Source organism: Rhinolophus sinicus, chromosome 2, assembly GCF_057876585.1.
Source record: "Rhinolophus sinicus isolate RSI-liver-muscle chromosome 2, RSI-T2T, whole genome shotgun sequence".
NCBI lineage: Eukaryota > Metazoa > Chordata > Mammalia > Chiroptera > Rhinolophidae > Rhinolophus > Rhinolophus sinicus.
Window position 1 is genome coordinate 99,061,799 of NC_142502.1, and position 27,593 is coordinate 99,089,391.

The window sequence follows — 27,593 nt, forward strand, 5'->3', positions numbered from 1 at the left end:
TATAGTTTCCCCTTTAAGAAAGGGTCACAGTTCTCAAACACAATCCAGTAATCTTTTGGTTAGGGTGATGAGATCTAAGAACATAGGCAAGTGTTAGGCAAGGGAGTGGTATTATATAGATATTTATTCTATATTATAAAAGGTGAACCCAAAGAAGAAACCTTAAAGGCAGGCCTTTTTTGTGGTCAGCGGTCTAGGCTCATTGCCAAGAAAGATGGCCTTTTGTGAGAGGTGTTCAGTGAGTTTGTGACAAGAGGTTTTATCATTCCAGACCTCTTAGTGCAAAAAACTGAGGAAAGTGTATGCCTTTAAGGCTAAAGACATAACAGATATAGAATAAAAGTATTCTGGAAACAAAACTTAATTTGAACATTCCCTCACGCATCCCCCAGACTACTCTTTAGGAAAAAGATGGACCTGTTCAAAGATAAAATTATCAAAAAGAAAACAGCTGAAGACTTCTCTGTATATATGGAGTGTGTGTGTGTGGGTGGGGGGGTTGCTAAGGAATATATATTTGAAGGCTGATTACTTCAGGGAGCAGAGGCTATGTTCTTCATAATCTTAGATATGTTACCTAAATTCATTCTATGGTTTAAAAAAATAGCTTAAAAATACAGAAGTGTTCAAAGAAAAGATTAGATGACAAGAGAAGAAGATGAAAAGCAAACCTGAAGAACTCATAAAAGATATAATAGAGAAAAAGAAAGCCATCATAGAGATGAAAGTGCCATTAGAAGCAAAAAAGAAGTAAGAAGCGGAGTATACTGAGAAGGAGGAGGAGGGGAAAAAAAGAAGAGGAAGAAGTGTAGCTGAAAACTAACTAAGGGCATACAAAGTAGTGATACGCAGAATGACAAAGGAGAACCTAATAATACATAATTCAAAATCTTGAAGAAAAGAAAAGAACAAAAGCAACAGAAAAAGCATGGGTAGAGAGAAAAATAAAATTTTGCTGAAATTTGGAATTACTTGAATCTGCAGATGAAAAGCACACCTGTATCCAAGAAAAAATTGAAAGAGCTCAAATCCAAGATAAAAATCTATTGAAGTTACTAAATCCCAAAGCTAAAGAAAGAGCCTTATGGACAACTAGTCAGAAAATGCAAGCCAACTATGAATGAAAATACGAGAGAGATTGTTCTCAGAATTTTCCTCTGTAGCATTCAGTGCCAGAAGACAATAGAACAAGTTCTGAAGCAAGGATATTGTCTCCCAATATCCAGCCAAATTATCAATTTGTTCCTTAAAAATAAAAACTCAAATACTCTTATTTGTTTGTTTGTTTCAGGTGTACAAAACAACATAGTGATTAGACATTTATATACCTCATGAAGTGATAACCACAGTAAGTTTATTACCCATCTGACACTGTACATTGTTATTACAGTATTATTGACTACATTCCTTATGCTGTACTTTACATCTCTATGACTGCTTTTTAAATTATAGTTAAAATTCAATATTTTATATTAGTTTCAGGTGTACAGTGTAGTGGTTAGACATTTATATAATTTATGAAATGATTCCCCGATAAGTCTAGTAACCACCTGACACCATTTGTAGTTTTTACAATATTATTGACTATTTTCCCCATTCTGTACTTTATATCCCTGTGACTATTTTGTAACTATCAATTTGTACTTCTTAATCCCTTTACTTTTCTCAGCCAGCCCCCCAACCCCTTCCCATATAGAAACCATCACTTTGTTGGCTATATCTATGAGTCTGTTTCTGTTCAGACAAATACTTTTAAGCATGTGTGAGTTCAGAGAGAAAATGAACCCAGGGATCCTTCTTTAAAATTGCTTGACAATGAAGTCTAACCAACTAAGAGATAAATCTAAATAAAGAGCTCAGGAACTGAGAAGCATTATAGAAAGACTAGTGAAAAACACTGAATTTATTTTAATACAGTCATAAAAACAAACAACTGTGTAAAGTGAATATGATAAACCTTGAAAATATAAAAGTAATAATAGATCTAACAAAAATTTGGAGTTAGAAAGGAAAAGAGGGAGTGGTGTTATAAGTGACCTTATTTCCTTATATTTCAAAGCGAGAAATGAATAGATACTATCTAAATTCTACCATATCATTAAAAACTATAATGACCCAAGTCCCATAATGTTTTCCATTTTTCTTAATTCTAAAGAGATACTTTTAGAAAAAAAGATACACATCCCTTACCATGAAAAAAAATAAACACATACATTTATCTGCAGCTTACCAATTCCTTCAATTTCATTTTTTTCTATTAAATTCAAATAAAATTTAATAATTTTCAAATATATGTGGTATGCTTTTGTTTTGATAAAGGTACTTCTGTCTGTTCTTCTATTTGTATATACATATAAAGAAATGTCCAAACAATTTTTTATCAAACATTAACATTGTTATTTTTGACTGGGAGATTTCTACCTCATATTTGCTCCTTTTTGTGTTGAGTTTTGTTTTTTTTAAATAATAATAATAATGAGTGTGGTAGAGATTACCAGTGCTCACCAAAACTTCCAGCTTATTCTTTCTTGCACATGCTTCCTTGAAGAGAGCTCATGTGACTTGCTCTAGCCAATGAAATGCAAGTGAAAATGATGTTTTTGCATTGAAGCTTTTAAGAACTAGTATGAAGTTCTCCTTAATATTCTCTCCTTTTGTGACAAACCCTGAAGCTTTATGTAAAGCTGGGGGCCTCACAAGATGGCAGCACCTCCACCAGCCTTACTAATTGAGTGTTAAGTATATGAAGCAGAACTGCCATTAAATCGTATTGGACAAATATTGGGAGCAAGGAAAAAACCTTTGTGATTTTAAGCTTCTGAGATTATGGTGCTATTTGTTAATTGGCTACCACAATATAACTTGGTCTATCTTGATGAATATAATGAGTATGCATCACTTTTACAAAACAAGAACTCATTAATTATTCCTCATAAAATTCAAATGTGCCGTGGTGTTTTTTTAGGGAGAAAATTATGCTACTGTTTTATATATCATCTATTTTATTTTTGTTTGTTTGTTTTTGTTCTTTTTCTTACTTTTTTTAAAATTTGAAGTTTATTGGGGTGACAATGTTAGTAAAGTTACATAGATTTTAGGTGTACAATTCTGTAATACATTATCTATATCTCACACTGTGTTTTCACCACCCAGAGTCGGTTCCTTTTCCATCACCATATATTAGACCCCGTTTACCCTCTTCTAGAGCCCCCCTTACCCTCTGGAAACCCTTAAACTATTGTATATGTCTATGAGTTTTTGTTTCTTCCTTTGTTTGTCTTGTTCTTTTGTTGTTTTCAGTTTTATATACCACATATCAGTGAAATCATGTGTTTCTCTTTTTCTGTCTGACTTATTTCTCTTAGCATTATAATCTCAAGATCCATCCATGTTGTCACAAATGTTTCTATATCATCTTTTCTTACCGCCGAATAGTATTCCATTGTGTATACATACCACAACTTCTTTATCCATTCATCTATTGAAGGACATTTTGGTTGTTTCCATGTCTTGGCCACCGTAAACAAAGCTGCAATGAACATTAGAGCACACGTGTCTTTATGTATAAATGTTTTCAGGTTTTTTGGGTAGATACCCAGGAGAGAGATTGCTGGGTCATATGGTAATTCTATGCATAATTTTTTGAGGAACCTGCACACTGCCTTCCATAACGGCTGCACCAGTCTGCATTCCCGCCAACAGTGTACGAGGGTTCCTTTTTCTCCAGAGCCTCTCCAACACTTGTTATTATTTGTTTTGTTGATGATAGCCATTCTGACTGGGGTGAGGTGATATCTCATTGTGGTTTTTATTTGCATTTCTCTGATGACTAGTGATGTTGAGCATTTTTTCATATGTCTATTTGCCATTTGTGTGTCCTCTTTGGAGAAATGTCTCTTCAGCTCCTCTGCCCATTTTTCAATTGGGTTGTTTATTTTTTTGTTGTTGAGTTGCATGAGTTTCTTGTATATTTTGGATATTAGCCCCTTATCTGAGGCACTGTTTGCAAAAATCTTCTGCCATTCAGTTGGTTACCTCTTTATTTTGTCGATGGTTTCTTTTGCTGTGCAGAAGCTTTTAAGTTTCATATAGTCCCATTCATTTATTTTAGCTTTTACTTCCATTGCCTTTGGAGTCAAATTCATAAAATGCTCTTTGAACCCAAGGTCCATAAGTTTAGTACCTATGTTTTCTTCTATGCAGTTTATTGTGTCAGGTCTTATGCTTAAGTCTTTGATCCATTTTGAATTAATTTTGATACATGGTGACAGATAGCAGTCCAGTTTCATTCTTTTGCACGTGGCTATCCAATTCTCCCAGTAATTAATTGAAGAGGCTGTCTTTTCTCCATTGCATGTTTTTTGCTTCTTTGTCAAAAATTATCTGTCCATATGTGATTTTGTTTCTGAGTTCTCAATTCTATTCCATTTGTCTACGTGTCTGTTTTTCTGCCAATACCATGCTGTTTTGATTATTGTTGCCCTGTATTACAAGCTAAAGTCAGGGAGTGTGATACCTCCATTATTGTTCTTTTCTCTTAAGATTGCTTTAGCTATTCCGGGTCTTTTGTGTTTCCAAACAAATCTGATGATTTTTTGTTCTGTTTCTTTAAAAAATGCCATTGGGATTTTGATGAGGATTGCTTTGGGTAATATGGCCATTTTAACTATGTTGATTCTTCCAATCCATGAGCACGGAATGTCTTTCCATTTCTTTGTGTCTTCTTCAGTTTCTTTTAAAAATGTCTTATAGTTTTCAGCATATAGGTCTTTCACATCCTTGGTTAAGTTTATTCCTAGGTATTTTATTCTTTTTGCTGCAATTGCAAAAGGAATTGTTTGGTTTTTTTTTCTTCTTCTGAGATTTCATTGTTAGTATATAGGAATGCAATGGACTTTTGTATGTTGATTTTGTAGCCAGGAACTTTACTGTATTTGTTGATTGTTTCTAATAGCTTTTTGGTGGAGTCTTTAGGGTTTTCTATATATAGCATCATGCCATCTGCAAAGAGTGACAATTTAACTTCTTCATCCCCAATTTGGATGCCTTTTATTTCTTCCTCTTGCCTGATTGCTCTGGCGAGGTCTTCCAACATTATGTTAAAAAGCAGAGGTGATAGGGGACAGCCCTGTCGTGTTCCTGAACGTAGAGCAAAGGGCTTCAGTTTTTCACTGTTAATTATGAGATTAGCTAAGGGTTTGTCATATATGGCCTTTATTATGTTAAGGTATTTTCCTTCTGTACCTGTTTTATTCATAAGTGTATGTTGTATCATGTCAAATGCTTTTCTGCATCAATTGATATAATCATATGATTTTTGTCCTTTATTTTGTCTATGTGATGTATCACATTGATGGATTTGCGTATGTTGAACCATCCTTGTGCCCCTGGGATGAACCCCACTTGGTCGTGATGAATAATCTTTTTAATGCATTGTTGCATTCGATTTGCTAGAACTTTATTTAGGATTTTTGCATCTGTATTCATCAGAGATACTGGTCGGTAGTTTTCTTTTTTTGTGCTGTCCTTACCAGGTTTTGATATCAGGGTAATGTTGGCCTCATAAAATGAGTTAGGGAGTACTGTCTCTTCAATTTTTTGGAAGAGTTTGAGCAGGATTGGTATTAGATCCTCTTTGAAAGTTTGGTAGAATTCACTAGTGAAGCCATCTGGTCCTGGACTTTTGCTTTTGGGAAGATTTCAGATGACTGATTCAATTTCGTTACTGGTGATCGGTCTGTTTAGATTTTCCAGTTCTTCATGGTTCAGCCTAGAAAGGCTATATGTTTCTAAGAACTTGTCCATTTCTTCTAGGTTATTGAATTTGGTGGCATATAGTCCTTCATAGTATTCTTGGATGATCCTTTGTATTTCTGTGGCATCCGTGATAACTTCCCCTCTTACATTTCTGATTTTGTTTATTAGAGTCTTTTTTTATTTTAGTGAGTTGAGCCAAGGGTTTGTCAATTTTATGAATCTTTTCAAAGAACCAGTTCTTTGTTACATTAGTTTTTTCTATTGTCTTTTTGTTCTCGATTACATTTAGCTCTGCTGTGATTTTTATTATTTCCTTTCTTCTGCTGACCTTGGGTTTCATTTGTTCTTCTTTTTCTAGTTCTTTAAGGTGTAATGTGAGGTTATTTACTTGGGAGTTTTCTTGTTTCTTGAGATAGGCCTGTAATGATACAAATTTCCCTCTTAAAACTGCTTTCGCTGCATCCCAAAAATTTTGGTAGGCTGTATTTTCATTGTCATTTGTTTCTATGTATCTTTTGATCTCTCCTCTTATTTCTTCTTTGACCCAGTTATTCTTTAAAACTATATTGTTTAATCTCCACATGTTTGTTGTTTTTCCTGATTTATTTTTGGAGTTGGTATCCAATTTCAAAGCCTTGTGATCAGAGAATATGTTTGGTATGGTTTTGATCTTCCTAAATTTGCTGAGGCTAGTTTTATGTCCCAATATATGGTCTATCCTTGAGAATGTTCTATGTACACTAGAAAAAAATGTATAGTCTGATGTTCTAGGATGAAGTTCTCTATAAATGTCAATTATGTCCATTTCATCTAATGTGTCATTTAGGGCTGCTATTTCGTTATTTATTTTCTTTTTGGATGATGTATCCATAGCTGTCAATGATGTATTTAAATCCCCTACTATAATTGTGTTCTGGTCAATTTCTTCCTTTAGTTCTGTTAGTAGTTGCTTGGTATATTTCAGTGCTCCCTGATTGAGGGCATAAATATTGATGACTGTTATGTCTTCTTGTTGTATAGTCCCCTTCACCATTATGAAATGTCCATCTTTGTCTCTTGTTACCTTTTTCACCTTGAAGTCTGTTTCATCTGATATCATTATGGCTATACCTGATTTTCTCTGGATACCATTTGCTTGGAATGTCAATTTCCACCCTTTCACTTTGAGTCTATGCTTGTCCTTGTAGCTGAGATGAGTCTCTTGGAGACAGCATATGGTTGGGTTTACTTTTTTGATCCAATCTGCTACTCTGTGCCTTTTTATTGGTGAGTTCAGTCCATTTACATTTAGGGTGATTATCGATATGTGAGGATTTCCTGTCATTCTATCTTTACTTTTCTGGTAAGGCTGTGTTTCCATTGTTTCTTTGCTTTTTGTTGTTGTGTGTTATTTCTGTGTCATGGTATTCTATGACTTTTCCCTCTGTTTCTTCCTTTATTACAGTATATATTTCAGTTCTGGATTTTATTGAGTGGTTACCTTAAGTTTCTGTAAAAGAAAGTTTGATATTTAGAGTATTCCATTTTCTTCAGCACACTTACTTTCTCCATTCCCATATTCCGGTTCAGGCCTTTACTCTCCCCTTTTTTATGTGTTAGTTGCCACAAATTGTCCCTGTTGATGGTGGTCGAATAGCCTCCTTTAGTATTTCTTATAGTGCAGGTCGTGTATTAGAAAATCCCCTCAGCTTCTGTATGTCGGGAAAGGTCTTTATTCCTCCTTCATATCTAAAGGATATCTTTGCTGGATATATTATACTGGTCTCATAATTTCTCTCTTTCAATAGTTTGAATATTTGATTTCACTTCCTCCTGGCTTGTAGAGTTTCTGCTGAAAAATCTGATGATAATCTAATGGGCTTTCCTTTGTAAGTTACCGTCTTCTTTTCCCTGGCTGCCTTGAGGATTTTTTCTTTGTCATTAATTTTTGACAGAATCAATACAATGTGCCATGGAGAAGGCCTGTTGGGATTGAGGTGATTAGGTGTTCTGTTTGATTCTTGGATTCAAGGATCCAGTTCTTTCCACAAGTTTGGGAAGTTGTCATTGACTATTTATTTGAATATACTCTCTGTTCTCTTGTCTCTTTCTTCTCCTTCTGGTATGCCCATTATTCTTATATTGCTCTTTCTAATAAAGTCAGAAAGTTCTTGTAGAGTTGTTTCATTTCTTCTAAGTCTCAGGTACCTTTCTTCTTCCATCTGTGTTATTTCCAGATTTCTATCTTCGATGTCACTGATTCTGTCCTCCATCTGGTCAACTTTACTACCTAAGCTGGCTATTTCATTCCTTCTTTTATTGAGTTCTTAATTTCCAGAAATTTTGTTTGGTTCTTTTTTAAAATTTCAATCTCTTTGGTAAAATGTTCATTTTGTTCTTTGATTGTGTTTCTGAGTTCATTAAACTGCCTGTCTGTGTTTTCTTGCATCTCATTGAGTTTTTTCAGAACTGCAATCTTGAATTCTCTGTCATTTAAGTCACATATTTCCGTATCTTTAAGTCCATTTTCTGGAGACTTTTCATTTTCTTTTTGAGTTGTCTTGTTACCGTGGTTATTCATGGCTATTAATGATTTATTATTTCTCTTCCTAGATATCTACAGGAGTGGCTTCTGCAACAGGTTGATAGAAAGAGGTCTTTCTTTTGTTTTCCAGTAGGTTTTGGTAGAATGTTTTATTTTCTTTTTGACTGCAGTCTTTTATTCTCTCTCTCTCTCACTGTAGTGTTGTATTTTCTCGCATTATTCCAGCTTCTCATGCAATGGGGGATTCCCTGGAAGGAGGGCTTCTCCTCTGTGAACAGTTCGTCTGGGTGCCGCCTTCATGGGGAGATGTGGAGAGCTTCTGAAGTTCCAAAGCTCTTCCTGCACCAGATTCAGAGCCCATGTGTTTCAGCAGCTCTGCCCAGATAGTTGGGGATGGGGACAGGGTGGGTTGTGAGAGGTGGCCCAAAGAAATGGCGGCTACCCCCACCACAGCCAGTCCTGCTTCCATGGCTTCCTGCCCTTTACCAGAACTAGTTGGGCTACAAGTCTGTGTCTGCAGACCACAGTTCTCAGAACAGCAAATGTTCTGTTCGTTTGATCTGACACTGCTACTGTTCCTCTTCTAGTACTGGGCAGTTGGGGGTGGGGCGAGCTCTGGGGGGTTAGGGAGGGGGCGGCTAGTCTCAGTGTCTAAGGCTTCCATTCTCTGCTCTGCAGTGAGGGCTTAAACCACTGTTTTCAGCCTTCTTCCCTCAGTCTTTGCTCCGAGGTCTGTGCCGTGAGCGTTGGGTTCAGCCGTGTTATATGCTGTCCCCTCAGCCCTGTGGGCCATAAGCAGAGCCCTAGCAGTCCAAGTTCTTCCCTCTCCCTCAGCTGCGGTAGTTCCAGGATGCAGTGAGCTCGGAGCACTGAGCTAGGTCTGCGTCCTGTGCCCGTGGTGCCCTTTCTCCGCACTTCTCCCTTCCCTCCTCCCCCGCTAGTGCGATTTGCCCACCTTTAGATGATTTCAGTAGTGTGCCTCTTAGTCTTGCCTGTCTGCTGTGCAGGGAGTCCTTTGTGGAGTTATAGCTGTTCCATTTGTTGTAAATTCCAGGGGAGATTTCAGGAAAAATGGGGCACCTCATGCCCCATTTTTATGATGTTATCTCTCATCTATTTTTCAAATTGGTTTGAAACAAGTTACAATATTAAAAAATGGACAAAAAATGTGAAAGATGGATTTTTTTAAAAGGTAAACTCAATTTAAAAGAAGATAGATGAATATGATAAATAACTAGAATAAGTTAATTATTGCCATTAAGGACAAAATTTAGCTATGGTTCTTAAAGCAGACAAGTCAAAACAACAAAAACATTTAGGCATTTTAAGTTACATAATTTTCATTGTTCAGAGCAAGAGTATAGATATTGAATGTAGGTAATATATATGTATATTTGTTTAAAGTACCTTAAGGGGGTTCCCTTAAGGATAGACAAAATGCACAATGCCTTGCCTGTAACTTTGAAAGTAATACAAAAACGTCATACTTCTGTCAGTCTTGTGTAATACTTCTGTCAGTCTGTGAACATTATATTAAATGTAGTGCATTTAATTTAGTCTGATCAGTCAGGATCCAACCAGGAAAACAAACCACTCTGCATTTGAAACAAGAAAGTCAATGTAGATAGTTTTGTTTCATGGGTGATGGAAGAATCTAGGACGCCAGACAGGTCAGTGGTGCAACTCAGAGGGTACCAACTAGAGGAAGCCACTACAATTTATAGGCGGGTCTCAGCTAATAGGGGGCACTGGCAGGAGATTGGAGGGTGTGAGAGAGGGAAGAGCCAGAGTATTTCTCCCTCTTCTGATCTTCCCAGTTGGATGCCAGCTAAAAGGAGTCTCAGGAAAGTGCTGCCTTTAGGACTCAGCATCTCTGTGATGTAGAGCAAAGTGGAGGAAAGGGAAGGAATGGATCAGACGGCAAAGAGGCCTGTGATTAGCCCCTGAGTAAAACCATTTCTGTAAGAAACTTAGATAACTCGGATCAATTGCTGTTGGCTCATCTTACAAATCAGGAATACATATGGAAGAAACTGGCAGGAAGTCAATTTTGGCTGTGATTTTAAGCACAGAAGCTATTCTTGTAGCATTTCTTGCTGATAGTTATTTTCAATTTTTGGCAGACTGACTTGTATATCTAGTCCCTGTATTGGTTTCAAGCTATAATTGAGACAGGAGATAGGAGACAGGTCTTATCAGCCACCAAAAACCTTCAACAAGTAATCTAATCATGTTTTGGGTATGCCATTTGGAGTCTTGTCACTTACAACAGTTAAGAGACCTTTGTGGCCATAGAGAAAACTGGAATTTTCAAAATGGGGAGAAAATATTATTGGACTATAAAATGGAGGGAAGCAGTCTACCTAATACTAGACTCTGCGCTTCTAGATTTGTTCCTTCAGCATCTCTGCTGTGAGTGACAGTGTCCTCAAACCCGTATCTGTCCTTGATGTTGATGTCCAGTCTCAAAGATCACATTGAGAGCTATCACAATCACTTTGACAGGATAAATTTCCTTTGTAAGAATACAATTTTTAAAAAATGTATATTTGAGTTCTTATTGTGTGTTAGCACTATCTGTTCCTAGTTGTCTATATACAGGAGAGAAAAAAAGGGGGACGGGGGTTCCCTTAAGGATAGTTTAAATGAACTGCTACAATTCTTGAGAGGATCATTAGACTTTTTAGCCCTGAAATATTATTGTTTCAGTTATATGGATGGTCAGACTTGTAAATTGTTAAGCTATACTAAATTTTAAAAGGAACAGAAAAAAAAGGTAAACTCAATTAAAAGAAGAAAAGTAGATATGCTAGATAGACAACAAAGATGAGTTACTTGCTACCATTGAGGACTAAACTTAGCTATGATTGTTCTAAGTCAAGTTAAATTGGGGGGGGGGGGCATTTGTGGTTATATACTTTCCATTGTTCAGAGACCAAATCTGTACCCTGATGATGATATGATGAGATCCAGCTCAGAAGTGATGGAACAGGGATGATAATTGAACATAGCTCTGAGTAAAGATACAAGTAAAATTCTTTCTTAATTTGCCATATGTGCTGCTTTTAGCATACCTTGATTTTTATATAAATGTGTTTGACTTTGATTTGCCAAATCCTGGAAAAATGACACATAGGGAAGCAATCTTCTGAATTCTGGCATCAACAGAAGAAGAGCCATCACTAATTCTGACATTCAGTTTTCCTAAAATTATTAAATCAGCTAATAAATCTTTGAGGATGTGAAAATAAAAAATCCATCAAATTGTTCCCAGACTTGTTAGGAGGGATCTATAATAAAACATGGTGCGATATTCTTATCAGAAAGGTGAATCATAATTGCTAGAACATCTTTATTATATGTTCCAGATTGCTCCAAATCTTGCTTTTTAAATTTTAAACAAAATTGATGTGCCTAGTCTATTTTTCTCTTTTACAAAACTACTTTGACAATTTGCTGGACCTAAAAATCCTGCAAGTAGGAAAAATGATTTTGATTAATTTTCTAAAAATGACCATATAAAGAGAAATACCAGAAAGGAAAAGGAGCAACGTAGGATCATTACTTTCAATGCAGGGTTATCTAACGGGGGTATTTTGCTGCTAGGAACTATGTTTTGAAACAACCTCAAGAAAATCAAAGCAGGTGTTTATAGGGTCACGTGCTAAACCATCACATTTGGTCAGGCCTCATTTTTCCAGGCTGAGCTGGAGTACATTAAAACCATGGTGGGCCTCCTACTCCAACCCATTTACTGTGGGAAGAACTAGATAAGGAATTATTTATCCATTGTGGGTAGGTAATCCTTAATTGAGGGTGAGTTTTAACCTGAAAGGCTAGGATATTAACCTAGAAAACACATGGAGGTTCATATTTTCAGTCTTTGGTTCATGTACAGCTGCAGCAAATGACCAGAGATACAGATCAATTAGGATGTCTAGGCTAGAGAGTGTTTTTAAATCTAGGTTAGAGAGTATTATCAAACGGGGAATTGGAGTGGAAAGCTGAATTCTGGATTCTTTGGCTGCTGTTCTTGGTCTTAATTGGTTTCCTTTAAAGAGTTTCAAGCCATATACATGATATACTCGAGTTCAGTCTAAGAGAGATTATGTTCACCTAACCTGTTCTAGATTAGTGGAAATTCTTGTTGAGATATTTCATTCCAGAATAGCAGAGTGATAGAAAAAAGATTTTGGTACATAAAAATGGAATATAAGTTAAAGATATGGCAAGAAATAATCAAGTACTCAAAGGATCCTAGAAAATCTTATATGTAATATAAAGAGGTAGTTTTAAGTCATTGAAGGCTGTATTGACTATAATCATTTTTGAAGTGATTGAAACCATATGAGATTAAAAGTAGAAAAAAATTAATGTTACAAAAAACAATAGTATATTATAAAAATACAAAAACCATCTTTCACTTATCATTTCTTACCCCTAAAATCAAAATTTTCATTCTTGAAAATGGCAGCACACACACATACAGCATCATGAAATAATTTTTAAAAGTGAAAATTTTAATTTACAAAGAATCCTTGTGGATCTGCCAATAAGAATATGCGTAACAAAATTGTAGAATATTAGGATTGGTTGTTGTACGTCTGCAGAACCCAAAAGGGAAGATGAATAGATAGCCTTTAGAAAATGTTTATCAGTCTTACATGATTCTTATTGTTACATTGTTTCTTTTCAAATTTCTCTTTTAGGCTAGGAGTATTTCCTGGTCTGTAGAAAATGATTTTTGTCCAGTGAAACTTGAGATTTTTTACCAGATGAAATAGCTTCTAAGAGTGGTAGCCCGCAGTACCAGTAAATAGCTTGGAGCTATGGGAGAAGGAGCCTTCCTTCCATACGGGCATGTGGTGTTTCCTCAATTCAGTGCTATATTATGTGAAGTGCTCTGCAAAAGCCACTTCAAGTACCACTCCACAACCACACTGCTGCACCAAGCCCCTTCTATATAGAAAGTCCAAAGCCACCATTGTCTGACAGGGTCACTGCTCTTTACATTGCACAAAATGAGCTGGCCACCAAACACTCATTTGTAGTCCAGTGGATCGCACCATCACACTTCACTACCAACTGTAGGAAATTGTCCATTACAAAGACATAGTTGTTAAAATGATGGACATTAAAAATCCATTGGGAACAATCCATTCTTTGGATTTATCCCGAGTTTGGATAGTAATGATCTACTATCTGCACATGTGTTAAAGGGTCTCTCTGAACACAAGTCTAATTAGGCCAGTTGGGAATAATCCAAGGGAATTCATGAAGATAAATAAATTTTGAATAAGCTTATTTGGGGAGGAGGAAAACGGCATACTTTTCAGTAAGAAATATCAGGCAATATTTGACCAGGAAGAGGACATTCTAGACAAGAGAAAGGCAGTCGAAGATATAGAGGACAGTGGTTAACAGTTCTAGAATCAGGCACAAAGAATAGTTGGAGCCCCAGATAGGAAGAAAGATTTGAGTCAATCTAGCTATTTCAAATAATTCTGATTTTTAGACTCGAATTATATATTCTGTGCACTTAAAGACTTTGCCGATATAGTCTCTGAATTATTTGGAGATTTATTTATTTTTTTTTTTTTTTAGAAATTATAAAGCATGCCATGGAGATTTCAGAAAACTAGAAATGAGCAAGAGTCAACAATTTAACAAATATTGTTGAGCACTATTATGTTATGCTATGATTACAGTGATGAATAGCGCACAGTTCCTACCCTCAAGGAATTCAGAGTCTAGGTAAGAGGAAAACGGAAGTAGAGAGCCTTCATAGAGGAGGTAAGCTTCAGATGGACCTTCAGTGAGAAGTAAGATTTTGCTATATTGGAGATGAGAAAGAGGAAAACTAACTTTCAATGACCACAGACTATAGATATGATGAATCTGTAAGGGACCCAGTGAACCTACATTTTTAGACTTTTACCCCATAAATGAAAGTCATCTATTCTCAACTTTCCAAAAAAGAAAACATATTTGGAAAAGGACCGGTTAATATTTTTAATACCAAGCCCTAAAAAAGGACCTGAAAAGAGATTATTAAATAATGGTCAATAAGCAATTAGGAAAGAGTCAGCATTGATTTACCTTAAATTAATTTCATTCACTTCCCTGATAGGATTATAAAAATTCATACATCTATCAAGTGAATTCAGTTTATTGAATAATCTCTCAACATATCCTCGGGGACATAAAGAGGAACTAAAAGTACATGAAAGTACTTAGATTGAAGCCAATTGGAAAATGCCTGAAGTATTACCTAACAGTAGCGAGTGGGGTGTCTTCATGAAATGTTGTTGTTTTGCCCTACTCAATGTCTTACACGTTGTCTGGATCAGAATATACACGATTTTTTTCATTCATAGATAACACAAAATTCAAAAATAAAAATCAAGATCCAGAATTATCTCAACAGATTGCACTGTTGGGGTAAAATCTAATCAAATGCAGTCATCAAATAAATGTGAGTGTGTGTGAGTGTGTGTGTGTGCGTGTGTGTGTGTGTGTGTGTGTGTTTCCCATAGGAATTCCATAGCCTAGGTAAAAGACTGGAGAAAATATGGTATAACACTTCATGTTCTATTTACTGGCAACATTAGATTGCCCAGATTCTAGTGTCCTCTGCTGTGGTTAGGCTTCTTTTGAAAGACTATATTCAATTCAGAATGTGAGAGTACCATATTTTTAAAAGTTTGATAAACAGTTACATAAGCCACAGTTGAAGAAACTAGAGATATTTAGTCTTAGGGAGCATGCCAGTTTACTTAAGGGATATAGGTAAGATTAACATAATAAAATATGTCTTTTTTAATGCTGATAGGAATGTAAATTGGTACAGCCACTGGAAAACAGTATAAAGGTTCCTCCAAAAATTAAGAATAGAATTACCCTATAACCCTCTTCTGGGTATCTATCCAAAAAAATCTGAAAACATTTATCCGTAAAGATATATGTACCCTTATGCTCATTGTGGCATTATTCATGGTGGCCAAGACATGGAAACAACCAAAGTGTCCTTCAATAGATGATTGGCTATAGAAAATGTGGTACATATCTATAATGAAATATTACTTAGCCATAAGAAAAGATGAAATACTGCCATTTGTGACAACATGGATGGATCTTGAGATTATCATGCTAAGTGAAATAAGTCAGACAGAAAAAGTTGAGGACCATATGACTTCACTCATGTGGGATTTACTAACAATTGTCACCCCAGTAAATTTAAATTAAAAATAAAATAAAATAAAATTGAAAGCAATAAACAAACAAAAACTCATGGACACAGGTAACAGCTTAGTGGTTACCAGAGGGTAAGGGGTGAGGGAGAGAGGTAGAAGAGGGAAAAGGGGGTCAACTATATGGTGATGGAAGGAGAACTGATTCTGGGTGATGAGCACACAATGTGATATATAGATGCTGTATTATAGAATTGTACACTTGAAATTGATATAATTTTACTAAAAATGTCACCCCAATAAATTTAATAAAAGTTAAAAAAATCAAATATGTCTCAAAAGTAGTACTCTGCAAGGTGATGAACAACTGGAGGAGACAGAATAAATACGGGGAGACTACTAGGAAGAGAATGTAATAACCCAGGTGAGAGTTGAAGGATATTTGGAGATGGAGAGAAGAGATGCTAACTTCAACAGGAATACAATAGATTGGATATCCATTTATGGGACACAGATTGAGGGAAAGTGATGAGGTTGCTTTGGGGGATATTAGGTTCAAGATGCTGGCAAGGTATTTTAGTGATAATTATCAGTTGCGCTCAATTGAGCTCTAAACTGGTGTACGGAGAAATTGTGTTCGGAAATAAGGCTGTGGGAGGCACCTGAATTTAGTGACTATCAACAGTGATGGACCTTTTACTGTTCATGAACCACTTCAACACTCAGTAACTCAATTGGTATTTAGTATAACTCTTTGCAGCAAAGCAAGTTTTATTATGGTACATCAAAGATATGAAAACCAAAATACTTCATGTAAATTTGCTTAAGATTTCAATACTGGTAAGTGATGGAACCAGACTTGAAACCAGGTCATTTGGTACCAAATTCTAAAATGCTTTTTCTTAATTTAAATAAGTCAGACAGAAAAAGCAGAGAACCATATGATTTCACTGATATGTGGTATATAAAACTGAAAACAACAAAAGAACAAGACAAATGAAGGAACAAAAACTCATAGACATAGAAAATAGTTTAGTGGTTACCAGAAGGTAAGTGGGAAGAAGGGTTCTAGAAGACGGTAAACAGGATCAAATATATGGTGATGGAAAGCGAACTGACTCTGGGTGGTGAACACACAATGTGAGATACAGATGAAATATTACAGAACTGTACACTTGAAATCTATGTAACTTTACTGTCTCCCCAAAAAACTTTAATTTAAAAAATTAAAATTATAATTGACATATATTATGTTAGTTTCAGGTGTGCAACACAGCAGTTCAACATTTATATACCTTACAAAGTGATCACTACAATAAATCTAGTAAGCATCTGTCACCATGCAGTTATTATGATATTGACTATACTCCCTAGGCTGTACATTATATTCCCATAACTTATAATAACTGAAAGTTTGTACTTCCCCCTTTTTGTCCATCTCCCTTTCCTTCTGACGATCAGCAGTTTGTTTTCTATATCTATGCGTTTCTTTCTGTTTCATTTGATTTGATCATTTGTTTTTTAGATTCCATATATAAGTAAAATCATGCAGTATTTGCCTTTCTCTGACTTATTTCAGTCACCATAATATTCTCTAGGTCCATCCATGTTGTTGCAAGTGGCAAGATTTCATTCTTTTCATGGCTGAGTAGTATTCCGTTATATATATGTACCACATCTTCTTTATGCAGTCGTCTTCTGATGGACACTTAGGTTGCTTCCATGGCTATTGTAAACAGTGCAAATCAAAACCACGATGAGATATCACCTCACACTCGTCAGAATGGCTGTTAGCAACAATACAACAAAGAACAAGTGTTAGTGAGGATGTGGAGAAAAGGAAATACTGTGCACTGTTGGTGGAAATATAAATTGGTGCAGCCACAATGAAAAACTGTATGGAGTTTCCTCAAAAAAAAACCCACTAAAAATAGAACTACCATATGACCCAGCAATTCTACTTCTGGGTACTTATCTGAATAACACGAACACACTAATTTGAACAGATATATGCACCTCCATGTTTATTGCAGATTCTAAGATATTTGGTGTGTAATTTTTAAACTACACTACAGTGTCTAGCCAATGAGAATCAGAGCTATAGAAGAAGAGTTTCCCAAGGGAAAGAAATATGATGACCACAGCTTATGCATGTCTATTTTAGGACCTGGAGAGAAAAGGGTCCAATAAAGGAAAAGGAGACAGAATAGTTAAAAAGAAAGTAACAGAAGAGTGATTGACTCTAGAAACCAGGGACGGGTGGAGGGGGGCCGGGGGGGTGGAGAGCTTCTGGATTGAGTGACTGGCTAGCATTCCTAGGTATTACCTAGGGGATCAGAATGCTCCATGCAGAGCACATCACTTTCTTTACTACATAGTTGCCTTTTTCTCATCATTGACCTTCATTCCACACGGTTTGTCTTTAGGTCCTAAACTAGACTATAAATTCCTTGAGGGCAAGGCCCATATCTTACTCTCCTTCTAGTCTCTGTACTGCCTAACACAGAGCTGTATCCATAGACTGTTTTGTAATGTGAAAGCTCTGTGCTTGGGGATGATTAATCATCACTAGAATTTTTCCAAAGGCACAGTCTTTAGTGCCAAGAGCACATTTGTTTAAAATGTGCACTTAAATTTGAATGAATCTGCCTAAATGGTGCCATCTGTTCTTAGGCAGTTTCAGAAATGTTTCAATACAATTTTACCTTTAAAAGGACAAACGTAGGGGCATGCCTATGAGACATAAAGACGTCCTTAAATAAACACGGAGCAGACACCCACACATTCAATCACAATGAAACAGCTACACATAAAGAATGCTTTCTGAGGTTTAAGAAAATTTGAGCTAAGAGGACACCCACTACTACTTCATGCAGAAAATATTTATGAGAAGTTACAAAATTGTAGGCATGGACTCCTACAGCATATTATGGCATTTTAATTACAGACTCTAGAAATACAATTTAATTTGATGTAAATCTCACATTCCTTTGAAATGGGTACACTCTTACATTATTCACTAATGGCCTACATTTTACTGTGATTCCAGTATATCAATTTAGAAGTTGAAGACAGCTGTTGGGGAGAGTCTCTATGGGTTTCGTTTATATCGATTGTCAATTTGACTTTCATTACAGTACTGTAGGATTTATTGTTGTGTGAATATAACAGTGAAATGAAACCCATGTTTAAGTTCTGCAAATAACTTACAGTCACGTCCAAAACACCTCAACTTCGGTTCTAAATTTGAGTTTGCGGTTTTACATGCAGTTATTTGCTGATCCACTTTAGCATGCAAAATCACACACTGGCTCGGTTGGGTATAGTTATTGTGGCAACAAGTAATGGGTCAAATTTTCAGCCTGTTTCACTCACTCGCTACATCATCATCACCAAAGCTATGCCAGTCTTTTGACATCTGTGTATTTTGCTAGTTGGCATGAGTCTCCGATGGTGTATATCAAGAATTTATATTTACAGACAGAATTTCTGGTTGAAATAGCATCCAAGTATGTTACCCTATCTGCATAGATATGCATCCATATGGAGTTTCTTTGGTTAAATCCCATTTTGCAAAAGTGGAGATCGGAACACATTTACTCATATGGCTATTCAATTGGAATATTTTTAGATCATTTTCATTTTTCGATGTTTTGGGATATCAGAATTTGCTTCTGATCATTTTTAAATGAAAGAAATAGGATATTACAGATAAAGTTGAAGTCCCCTTGTTGACTTTTTGCTTCTATCCCTCACAAAGGTAACCATTATCATTAACTGGCCATATCCTTCCAGTCCGTATATTTATTCTTTAGTGACCTAAGTTATAGCACCATGAACAAATAGTTTTAGACCATGTATTACTTTTTTTAGTTGTATAAGTTCTATCACAGTGTTTATCATTCTTTAGCTTGCTATTTTTCCTTAGCCTTTGTTTTAGAAATGTATGCCCATCTATCCAAAAGTTGTTTCATTTTAACTTATCTAGTTTGAATTGATCCCAGTTTATTCATCTTTTCCATCAGAGATGTCCATTTAGGTTGTATATCTTACACCAATTTTTTTTTTTTTTTTTTTTTTTTTTTTTACTATCCCAAGCGGTGTTTCAGTGAATATCCATCTCCATCCATGTCTAATCTCTCTCTGTCTCTCTGTCTTGCTCTCTCTCCTGGTATACTTATCCCAGATTTCTTTCTAGGAAATATACCTACTAGTCTATTGCTGGGTTGTGGGTTATAGGCATTTGCAACTTTACCACATATTGTCAAATTGCTCTCAGAAAAGTTTCTTAATTTATAGTCCCCCCAGCAGTGTATAAAAGTTCCCATTTCCTTATGTCCTTACAAACACTTTTGTTAAATTTTATGTTGAAAATTTTGCCAGTCTGATGGATATGAATGAGATAGTTTATCGTTATGGCTCTAATTATTTTGTCCTGAATATTTGTACTTGAACTTTTTTTTTTTTCAAGTACTTATTGACCATTTTCAGTTGTCCTCTTTATGGATTGCCTGTTCACATCCTTTGCTCATTTTTTTTTTTTTCTGAATCTTAGTCTTTTTCTTAGTCTTTTTCTTAGTGATTTGTGAGAGTTCTTTATTTCAAATATTAATCTTTTGTCAGCCATATGTATTATAAATATCTTCTCCCAGTCTTTTACCTTCGTGGTAGATTTTATCACACAAAAGTTCTTTAATTTTGGATTATTTGGACAAATACTTTAAATCATCTCATTTTTGTATTTTATGTCTTATCATAAAATATCCATTACTACCTTGGATTGACTATAATATGCTACCATATTTTTTATATTGTTAAAGTTGTGATATTTTACACATATGTCTTTAATACATTTTGGAATTTATTTGTGTGTATAGTGTGGGAAAGCAATCTAAATTTACATTTTTCAAGACAAATAGGCAGTGATTCCAGCCCCATTTCTTAATAATTAGTCCATTCTTTCTGCACTGTGGTGTGATGTCACCTTAATGCTATAGAGTTCCTAAAGGAACATAGAATGTTTCGCTAATCTAGTTATCTGTTCCTGCACCAGTACCTCACTGTTTTAACTACTATGGTATTATGATATACTTTGATAAACAGCAGGACAAATTCTCCTTCCCTTTTCTTCTTTCACATAGTAGTTTTTGTGTGTTTTTTTTCAATATTTGCTCTTCCATCTAATTTTTAGAATCAATTTATTTGTTCTGTTCCACAGACAAAATCTGTAGCATTTTTATTTCAACTGCACTGAATATGTAGGTTACTATGGGGAGATTAGTGTATAGATTAATTTTGAGTTTTCCCATCCATGAAATGGTATTTTAAATCTAGCACACCATTTATTCGGGTTTTCTGTTTTATCCTTTAATATAATTTTGTCATTTTCCCTACAAATTGCACGTCTTTTATAAGATTATTCCCGTATTATCTCATCATCTCTGTTACCATTATGAATATTTCCTGATTAATTGTTGCTCGATTATTAGAACTTTATTGATTTCTCAGGTGGATTTTGCACCCAGCAACCCTGCTAAACTTTTTAGTTCTTAACAGTTTATAGATACTCTTGCATTTTGTATGTAGACCACCGTATTTTCTGTATACACTGATACTTGAATCTCTTCTTTTCCTACCAATATGCCTTGTATTTCTTTTTCCAATTTATTATATCGGCTGGGACCTCCGATTGAGTGTTAGGTAGTAGCAGCAATGCTGGGCACTCTTGTTTATGGATTGTGTTTACACTTGTGTAATGAATTCTCTCAATGCATCCGTTCTCACCCCTTTTCCCATGATAGTTGTATTAAGCATTTTCAATATGGCTAGCCAAGGTTAAGGTGTGAATTGTGGTCATATAATACAATAAAATTATCATACTGGTAAGAGGAGCCAAGCTTTACCTCATTCAAAGTCTTTTCTGATTTTATGAATTAACCCATTGACATCTCTTACTCAGCATTCAAGGTGTAATACTTTGAAAATAATTCACTTTCAGAATCTCAGCGGAAGGGTTTATATTTTTGCTTCATTTCACAGCATTTGCTTCATGGGAAGTGTCTCATCATTGGAAATAATAAATTTATATTTGTTAATATGCTTCAAAAATTCTCATTGTTCACATTCTTTTTGTTTTGAAAATTTCTTTTTTGTAGACTCCCATGAACCAAGCTTCAACCCGTTCCCACTGCATTTTCACTATTCATTTATCAAGCAAAGAGCCAGGATCTGCAACTGTCCGACATGCCAAACTTCATTTGGTTGACCTGGCTGGTTCAGAGCGAGTTGCAAAGACTGGAGTAGGGGGCCAGCTGCTAACAGAGGCCAAGTATATCAACTTGTCACTACATTACTTAGAACAGGTAAGAAGGGTAGAATGGGATGTCAGCTGTACCTACCATTTTTTGACCTTGTGTTTTGCGTCTGGCAGTCTCCTGGCATTTTTGTTTTCATTTGATTTTCTTCTCTTATTGTGGTAAAACATACATAACCTAAACTTTACTGTTTTAATAATTTTTAAGTGTACAACTTAGTGCCATTAGGTACGTTGACAGTGTTGTGCAACTATCACCACCATCCATTCCAGAACTTTGTCATAATCCCAAACAGAAACTCTACCCATTGAACAATAACTCCCCATTGTCTTATACTCCTAGCCCCTGGTAACTTTTATTCTACTTTCCGTTGCTATGAATTTGCCTATTCTAGATAGTCATATAAGTGGAATCATACAATATTTGTCCTTTTGTATTTGGTTTATTTCACTTAACATAATGTTTTAAAGGTTCATTCATGTATCATGTATCCAAATTTCATTCTTTTTTAGGGCTGAACAATATTCCATTGTATGTGTATACTATGTTTTGTTTATCCATTCATCCAAAATAGACACAGGTTCTTTCCACCTTTTGATCATTGTGAATATTGCTACTATGGAAATTTATGTAGCCACTAGCATTTTGTATATACCATTTCATTTAAACCTCACAACAATCCTACACTATAGGTATGAGTTGTTATTGCATCATACAGATTTTATTTTTTTAATGTTTTTTCATTTTTCAATTACAGTTGACATACAATATAACATTAGTTTCATGTGTACAACATAATGATTAGACACTAATCTCAAGTCTTCCCAAGGCTACACAGCTAGTGGTGAGATGAGGATTTGAGCCTAGACTTGCTTGGCTCCAAAGCCTATGCTTTATTTCACTATGACTTATTGGTTTTTATTGTAAAGTTAGTAGTGAGTGTGTAAGTTATAAATGACCTCCTGTGGCCTATTTTTTCAGGCTAGTAGATTATCTCCAGGAACATAATTTAGAGATGGCCAATATCTTTCCAGTTTCTGGTGACTTCGTCTAGATGGTAATTTTGACCCTGTAGTGATTTTCTTTGCCTTAGCTTCCCCTCCCTACTGCTACCCCAAGCTTACTACAATCCACCCCAGTATGTGCACTATTTTTAACTTTTGAATTTGATTTCAAGGGCAGAGAAAGCTCATGTGAATTTTGCTAAGTAAATCTTCCAGAAAAAAATCCTCATCTCTAAAATGAGTGACTTGAATGAGATGATTTCTCAAATTCCTTTCAGCTCTGTGAGTGTAAGTGCTGTGACTTGAATGTTAAAGATGGAAACTTCTTACACATTCTTTAAAAGAAAAAAAGAGAAACATGATCAAAACCTGGAGTGGAGAAATACAGAGTATATTGGCAAGGCAGAAGGACTTCCTTGTTAATGAATGGAGGCTAAAAGAGTTGAGGGAAAAAAACATCTTTTTTCAGCTGCCTAAAGAACCTTTTTGAGACGGATGTTGTCTTGGTGTGAAATGCTTTGTAACGGTCAAGTTGGCTGAAAAAGCAGATTGAGAGAAAACCTAAGGGAGCTCTCTGAACAAGGCGCACACAGTTAGCCTCTAACCAGATGAATCCCAGTTATGCAGTGCTCAGAGATTAAGGCCTGCGTGGCATTCAAATCATTTTAGTGTCTCTGACAAGAGTCGGCATTCCTGAGCTCTTGCATGCTCAATTACACACTGCTGATACTTAACAGAGCTTCTTACTTAGTAGGACACTTATAAAACATTGATATGAAAACATAATGGACTGTATTCAAAATGCTTTATTTCAAAGAAATATACCTACTTGTTTCAGATGGTAGCACTGTTTTAATTCCCATTATGTCCATCTATTCATACAAAATTATACTCATTGGTTGAATCAGAATTTCCACCTGTTGTAATTACTCACGAGAAATGTTCTGATCCTAAGCCTTTCTTTTTCATTATTCTACACAATCTTTGCAAGCTGCTACCTGTCGTTAAAACTCTTTCTCTCCCCCCATGTCTTCTCAAAATTCTTGTGACATCAGCCTTGTGTGAGTAGTCTTGGTGGCTATGTGGCATTTGATTTTCTATATAACTAATTTATTTATTTAACAGATATTTATAAGGAACGATAATGTGCTAAGGCGTGTACTTGGCGCTGGAGCCTAGTGGGGAACAAAATAGAAACAGTCCTTGCCACGAAGACCTCATGGCCCAGTGTGCAGAGATATCTATTCAATAAGTAATAATGAAGTACGTGGCTGTAATCCAGGTGAGAGCTGTGCAGAGAAAGTCCAAAGGGCGAGGAGAGCTTATCATGGTAGACTGCGACTGAGGAGGAGAGAGTTCATGAAGCTTCTCTCCGGGCTGATATTAAGCAGAGACCTGAAGAATGAGTAGGAGTGAGCCAGGCAAAGATGGGGTTAGAGCATGTCAGGCAGTGGGAACTCGGGGCCTGTCAGCCCTTAGCTCCAGTCCAGGGGATGGATTCAGGATCGCAGTGACCTTCACATGCCATTGACCTTTGGCGGTCTGAGTATAATTGATCTGTTTCATATTCACCCACTGCATCACTCCAGTTATTAACTATTTACACTGATACACAAGTGTCTTCATGGAGAGCATAGCATAAAACAAAGGAGAGAGGGGGAGAGAGAAGATGATTAGCATGAGAGGAACAAAAAACATAAATATGGAAAACTATAGTATGTGGACATGGGCTTGTGGGGTTAAGTCAAGAAGTAGCTGCTGGAGGGAAAGTAGGTGGGTAGTAGAGGAATTTTGGAATTTCATGCAGAAAAAGATAAGAGAAAACCAAAGAGAACGTAGGAATGAGAACAATAAAAAGCAGGCAGATGCTCTTAATGAAATAACAGAATTCAAAGACTTTCATAATCAAATTTTCATCATGTAGTGCTTTATGATGTGTCTGAGACGAAGTATAACACAAATTAGTGTAATTAGCTTCATTTATTCATTCAACAAATTATGATTGAGTGTCCACTGGGTGCTGCGAGTTACGTTAGGCAATGGGGATAAATGTATGCTTCAGAAATAGTCTGTGCTGTCATATTATCCAGTGCAAGAGCCAATCATATAAACAAATTGTCACAACACTAAGATAAATGCTGTAGTAGACATTCATGTAAGTAGCGGTAATTAATTACATTCTTTCTGTCTCCATTTCACTGTTTTAGATGGAGATGAACTAAGCAATGGGCGGTTTGCTAACCTTTCTTACATTAATTAGCTCACATTGGTTATAGAAATCCCATGGAGAATGGTAACTGCCCTTCTGGCCGTAATTCCGAGACCTTCCACCTGCTCACAGGCCACAGACGTTCTGATTTGAATGCACCTTACTGTGCTCTTAAGTAAATAACTTTCCATTTGCCAGGGTATTGTTGGTTTTGGAGTTCTCCTTGTGTATGCAGTACTTTTTCCAAAAAGTCTCCTCAAAAACATTTTAAACCACAATAACAGGGTACATCTCAGCCGTAGAAATCGAGTCCATGGAGGAAAAAGAAGGGGCTGTGTATACTTGTTCTAACCCCATCAGCCTCCCGATTGCTCCTGGTGTGACCGCGCGGTCTCCATCCGCCCAAACATGGAGTGAGAAACCGCTGGGGACGGGGAGTGTTTGCTCTCCACCACTACAGAAATCAGAATCCACGTCCCTTCAGCCAGTTATGAGTGGGATTTGCAGAGTTTCAGGTTCCACTTGGCTTCCACCGAGTGTGTTGTGCTCAGAAGGAAAAAGTAATGGTGCCAGCGCCAGTAGCTGTAACCACTCCAAATCTTTTCCGTTTTCAGAGGGTAATTTTCCATGCACTTCTGAGCTCTTAAAAGAAAATGTCTTTCATTCATTCAATGGTACACCAAATTATTGATTTTAGACATGACTTCTTGGTCTTGGAGATATCATTAAGTATGATGTGAGGTTTCACTCTTTGTCACTTAAAGAATGCCTTCTGGAACATGTTATTGTATTTATTCATGAAATCCAAAATGGAAGGAAATATATTTTTTTAAAGCCCTGGTTGTGTGACCACCTCCTTACCTTGTGCCATTCAGATAATTTGGCTCCTACCCAATTTAGGGAGCCCCCAGCAGCCACAGAAAGAATAATCTACCTCTGCCTCTTCCCAGATACGGGCCGTTTCTGGGTCACTCTGAAAATCTGTATGTGCTCCAAGGGGTCTGAGCTTATTATGGTGTTCCTGAGCTCTTTAGCACTGAGAAGATACCTACCTGCTCAGGGTCCTCTTCTAAAGAAATGGCCTATGACTGGTCTCTACGGCTAAAACAAGTCTCCAAAGGGACCAGAAAGAACATAACCTGAAGACCCCTCCACACCACTCTGTGCTAGCAACCATCCCAGAAACGATTTCTGTTGATCTTTAAAACACCTCTGTGAGATAGGCAGCCATTCTCATCCCACTTTTACAAGTGAGGAAACTGAAGCTAATAAATTTAAGAGATTTGCCTAAGATCACACAAGAGGCAAAGCTGGATTCTAACTCTTAAGTCCTGGGTTCTTTCTTTTCTTATGAACTAGCTTCTTTTGCCCCATTTGTAAAGACTGTATTTTCTAACCTGTAATCCCATTTTGAATTTTAATTCTTTCCTTTAACAGTGTTAGAACCCTTTCTAGAAACTAGGACATGGGGATGGCCTCCACACCACTCATTCTAGGGAGTAGCGGCCAGGAGCCCATCCCAGCTCCAGGAATAGACCCTGAGTGGTCTAAGCCAGTTGGAACCTGTCTTTCTCCTGGCAACAGTGATTGGTTCACAGATGGGCTTGTGACCCAAGTTGGTCCCTAGAGAAATTCAGGACTTTAGTGATTAGAGAACAAAGGCCCTGTACCACCTCAGTTATGAATAAGGAAGTTTGTAACATCCGGGTATTTGGCAGCCATCCTATGGCCATGAGGAGAGGCAGACTTCTACCATCTAGAAGATAGAGCAGAGATATGAGCATAAACTAAGTGTTTGCTGGTAGCACTGACCTTTTGCGTCATTCTAACCAAAGCCTTTCCTATTATAGATACCTGAGCCAATAAATTTCCCATGTGATTAAAGCCAGATTGGGTTATATTTTGGTACTGCAATGAAAAGCAAGTTGACTAAAGCACCATTTAATTTACTATCAACAGGAAGTTGAATAAGCATGTTCTCCTTTATGTTATCTAAGTTGTAAACAAAACCGTTAAATAGAAGAGATATCAATATTGTTCCCCAGAACGGGGAAAACAATTAGTAACATTTGTTTTATGAAAGAACATCAAAGTATTTAGGACACTGTTAGATATTTAATTGATGATTCATAAACAATAATGCCACCCTATCTGCACATCTGTCAGACCAACTCCTGTTTGGTCTGGTATTTGGTATTTGGGCCTACCTTTCCTCTTTCAGATATTTCATTGTCTTCTTGGCCCTGAGGGTCTGGATCTCTGCCCAGCACCCCTTGCTACCACCTTGTCATGCAGACTTGGATCTGCCGTATTCCCCAGTTCCTTTCCAATTACACTGAAATTTAGCTCTCTCAAATCTCATTCCATACTAATAACCCTCACGCTGCTTTCCCAGGTCAAACTAATTAATCTACTCATGTATCTGTTCAGATTCATTTAACAAAAATGTGTTGAGCACATGTGTATTAGTCAAATTTTCTAGTTGCAAACTGGAAAAATCTACTCTAGCTAATTTAAGCAGCATAGAGTTTATTAAACATAAAGGCTCTCAAGAAAAGTTAGAAAATTGGGCTTGGATACTACCCAGCTGGGAGC

At 36.4% G+C, this 27,593-nt stretch overlaps 1 protein-coding gene across 1 annotated transcript in view; it reads left to right on the top strand.

Moving 5' to 3' along the window:
- Nucleotides 1–27,593, top strand: part of KIF6 (kinesin family member 6) — a 406,288-nt gene that overhangs the window by 113,456 nt on the left and 265,239 nt on the right. The window contains exon 7 of the mRNA XM_074332873.2: nt 21,627–21,833. Coding sequence (XP_074188974.2) covers nt 21,627–21,833 — 207 coding nt within the window. The remainder of the gene's footprint in view (nt 1–21,626; nt 21,834–27,593) is intronic.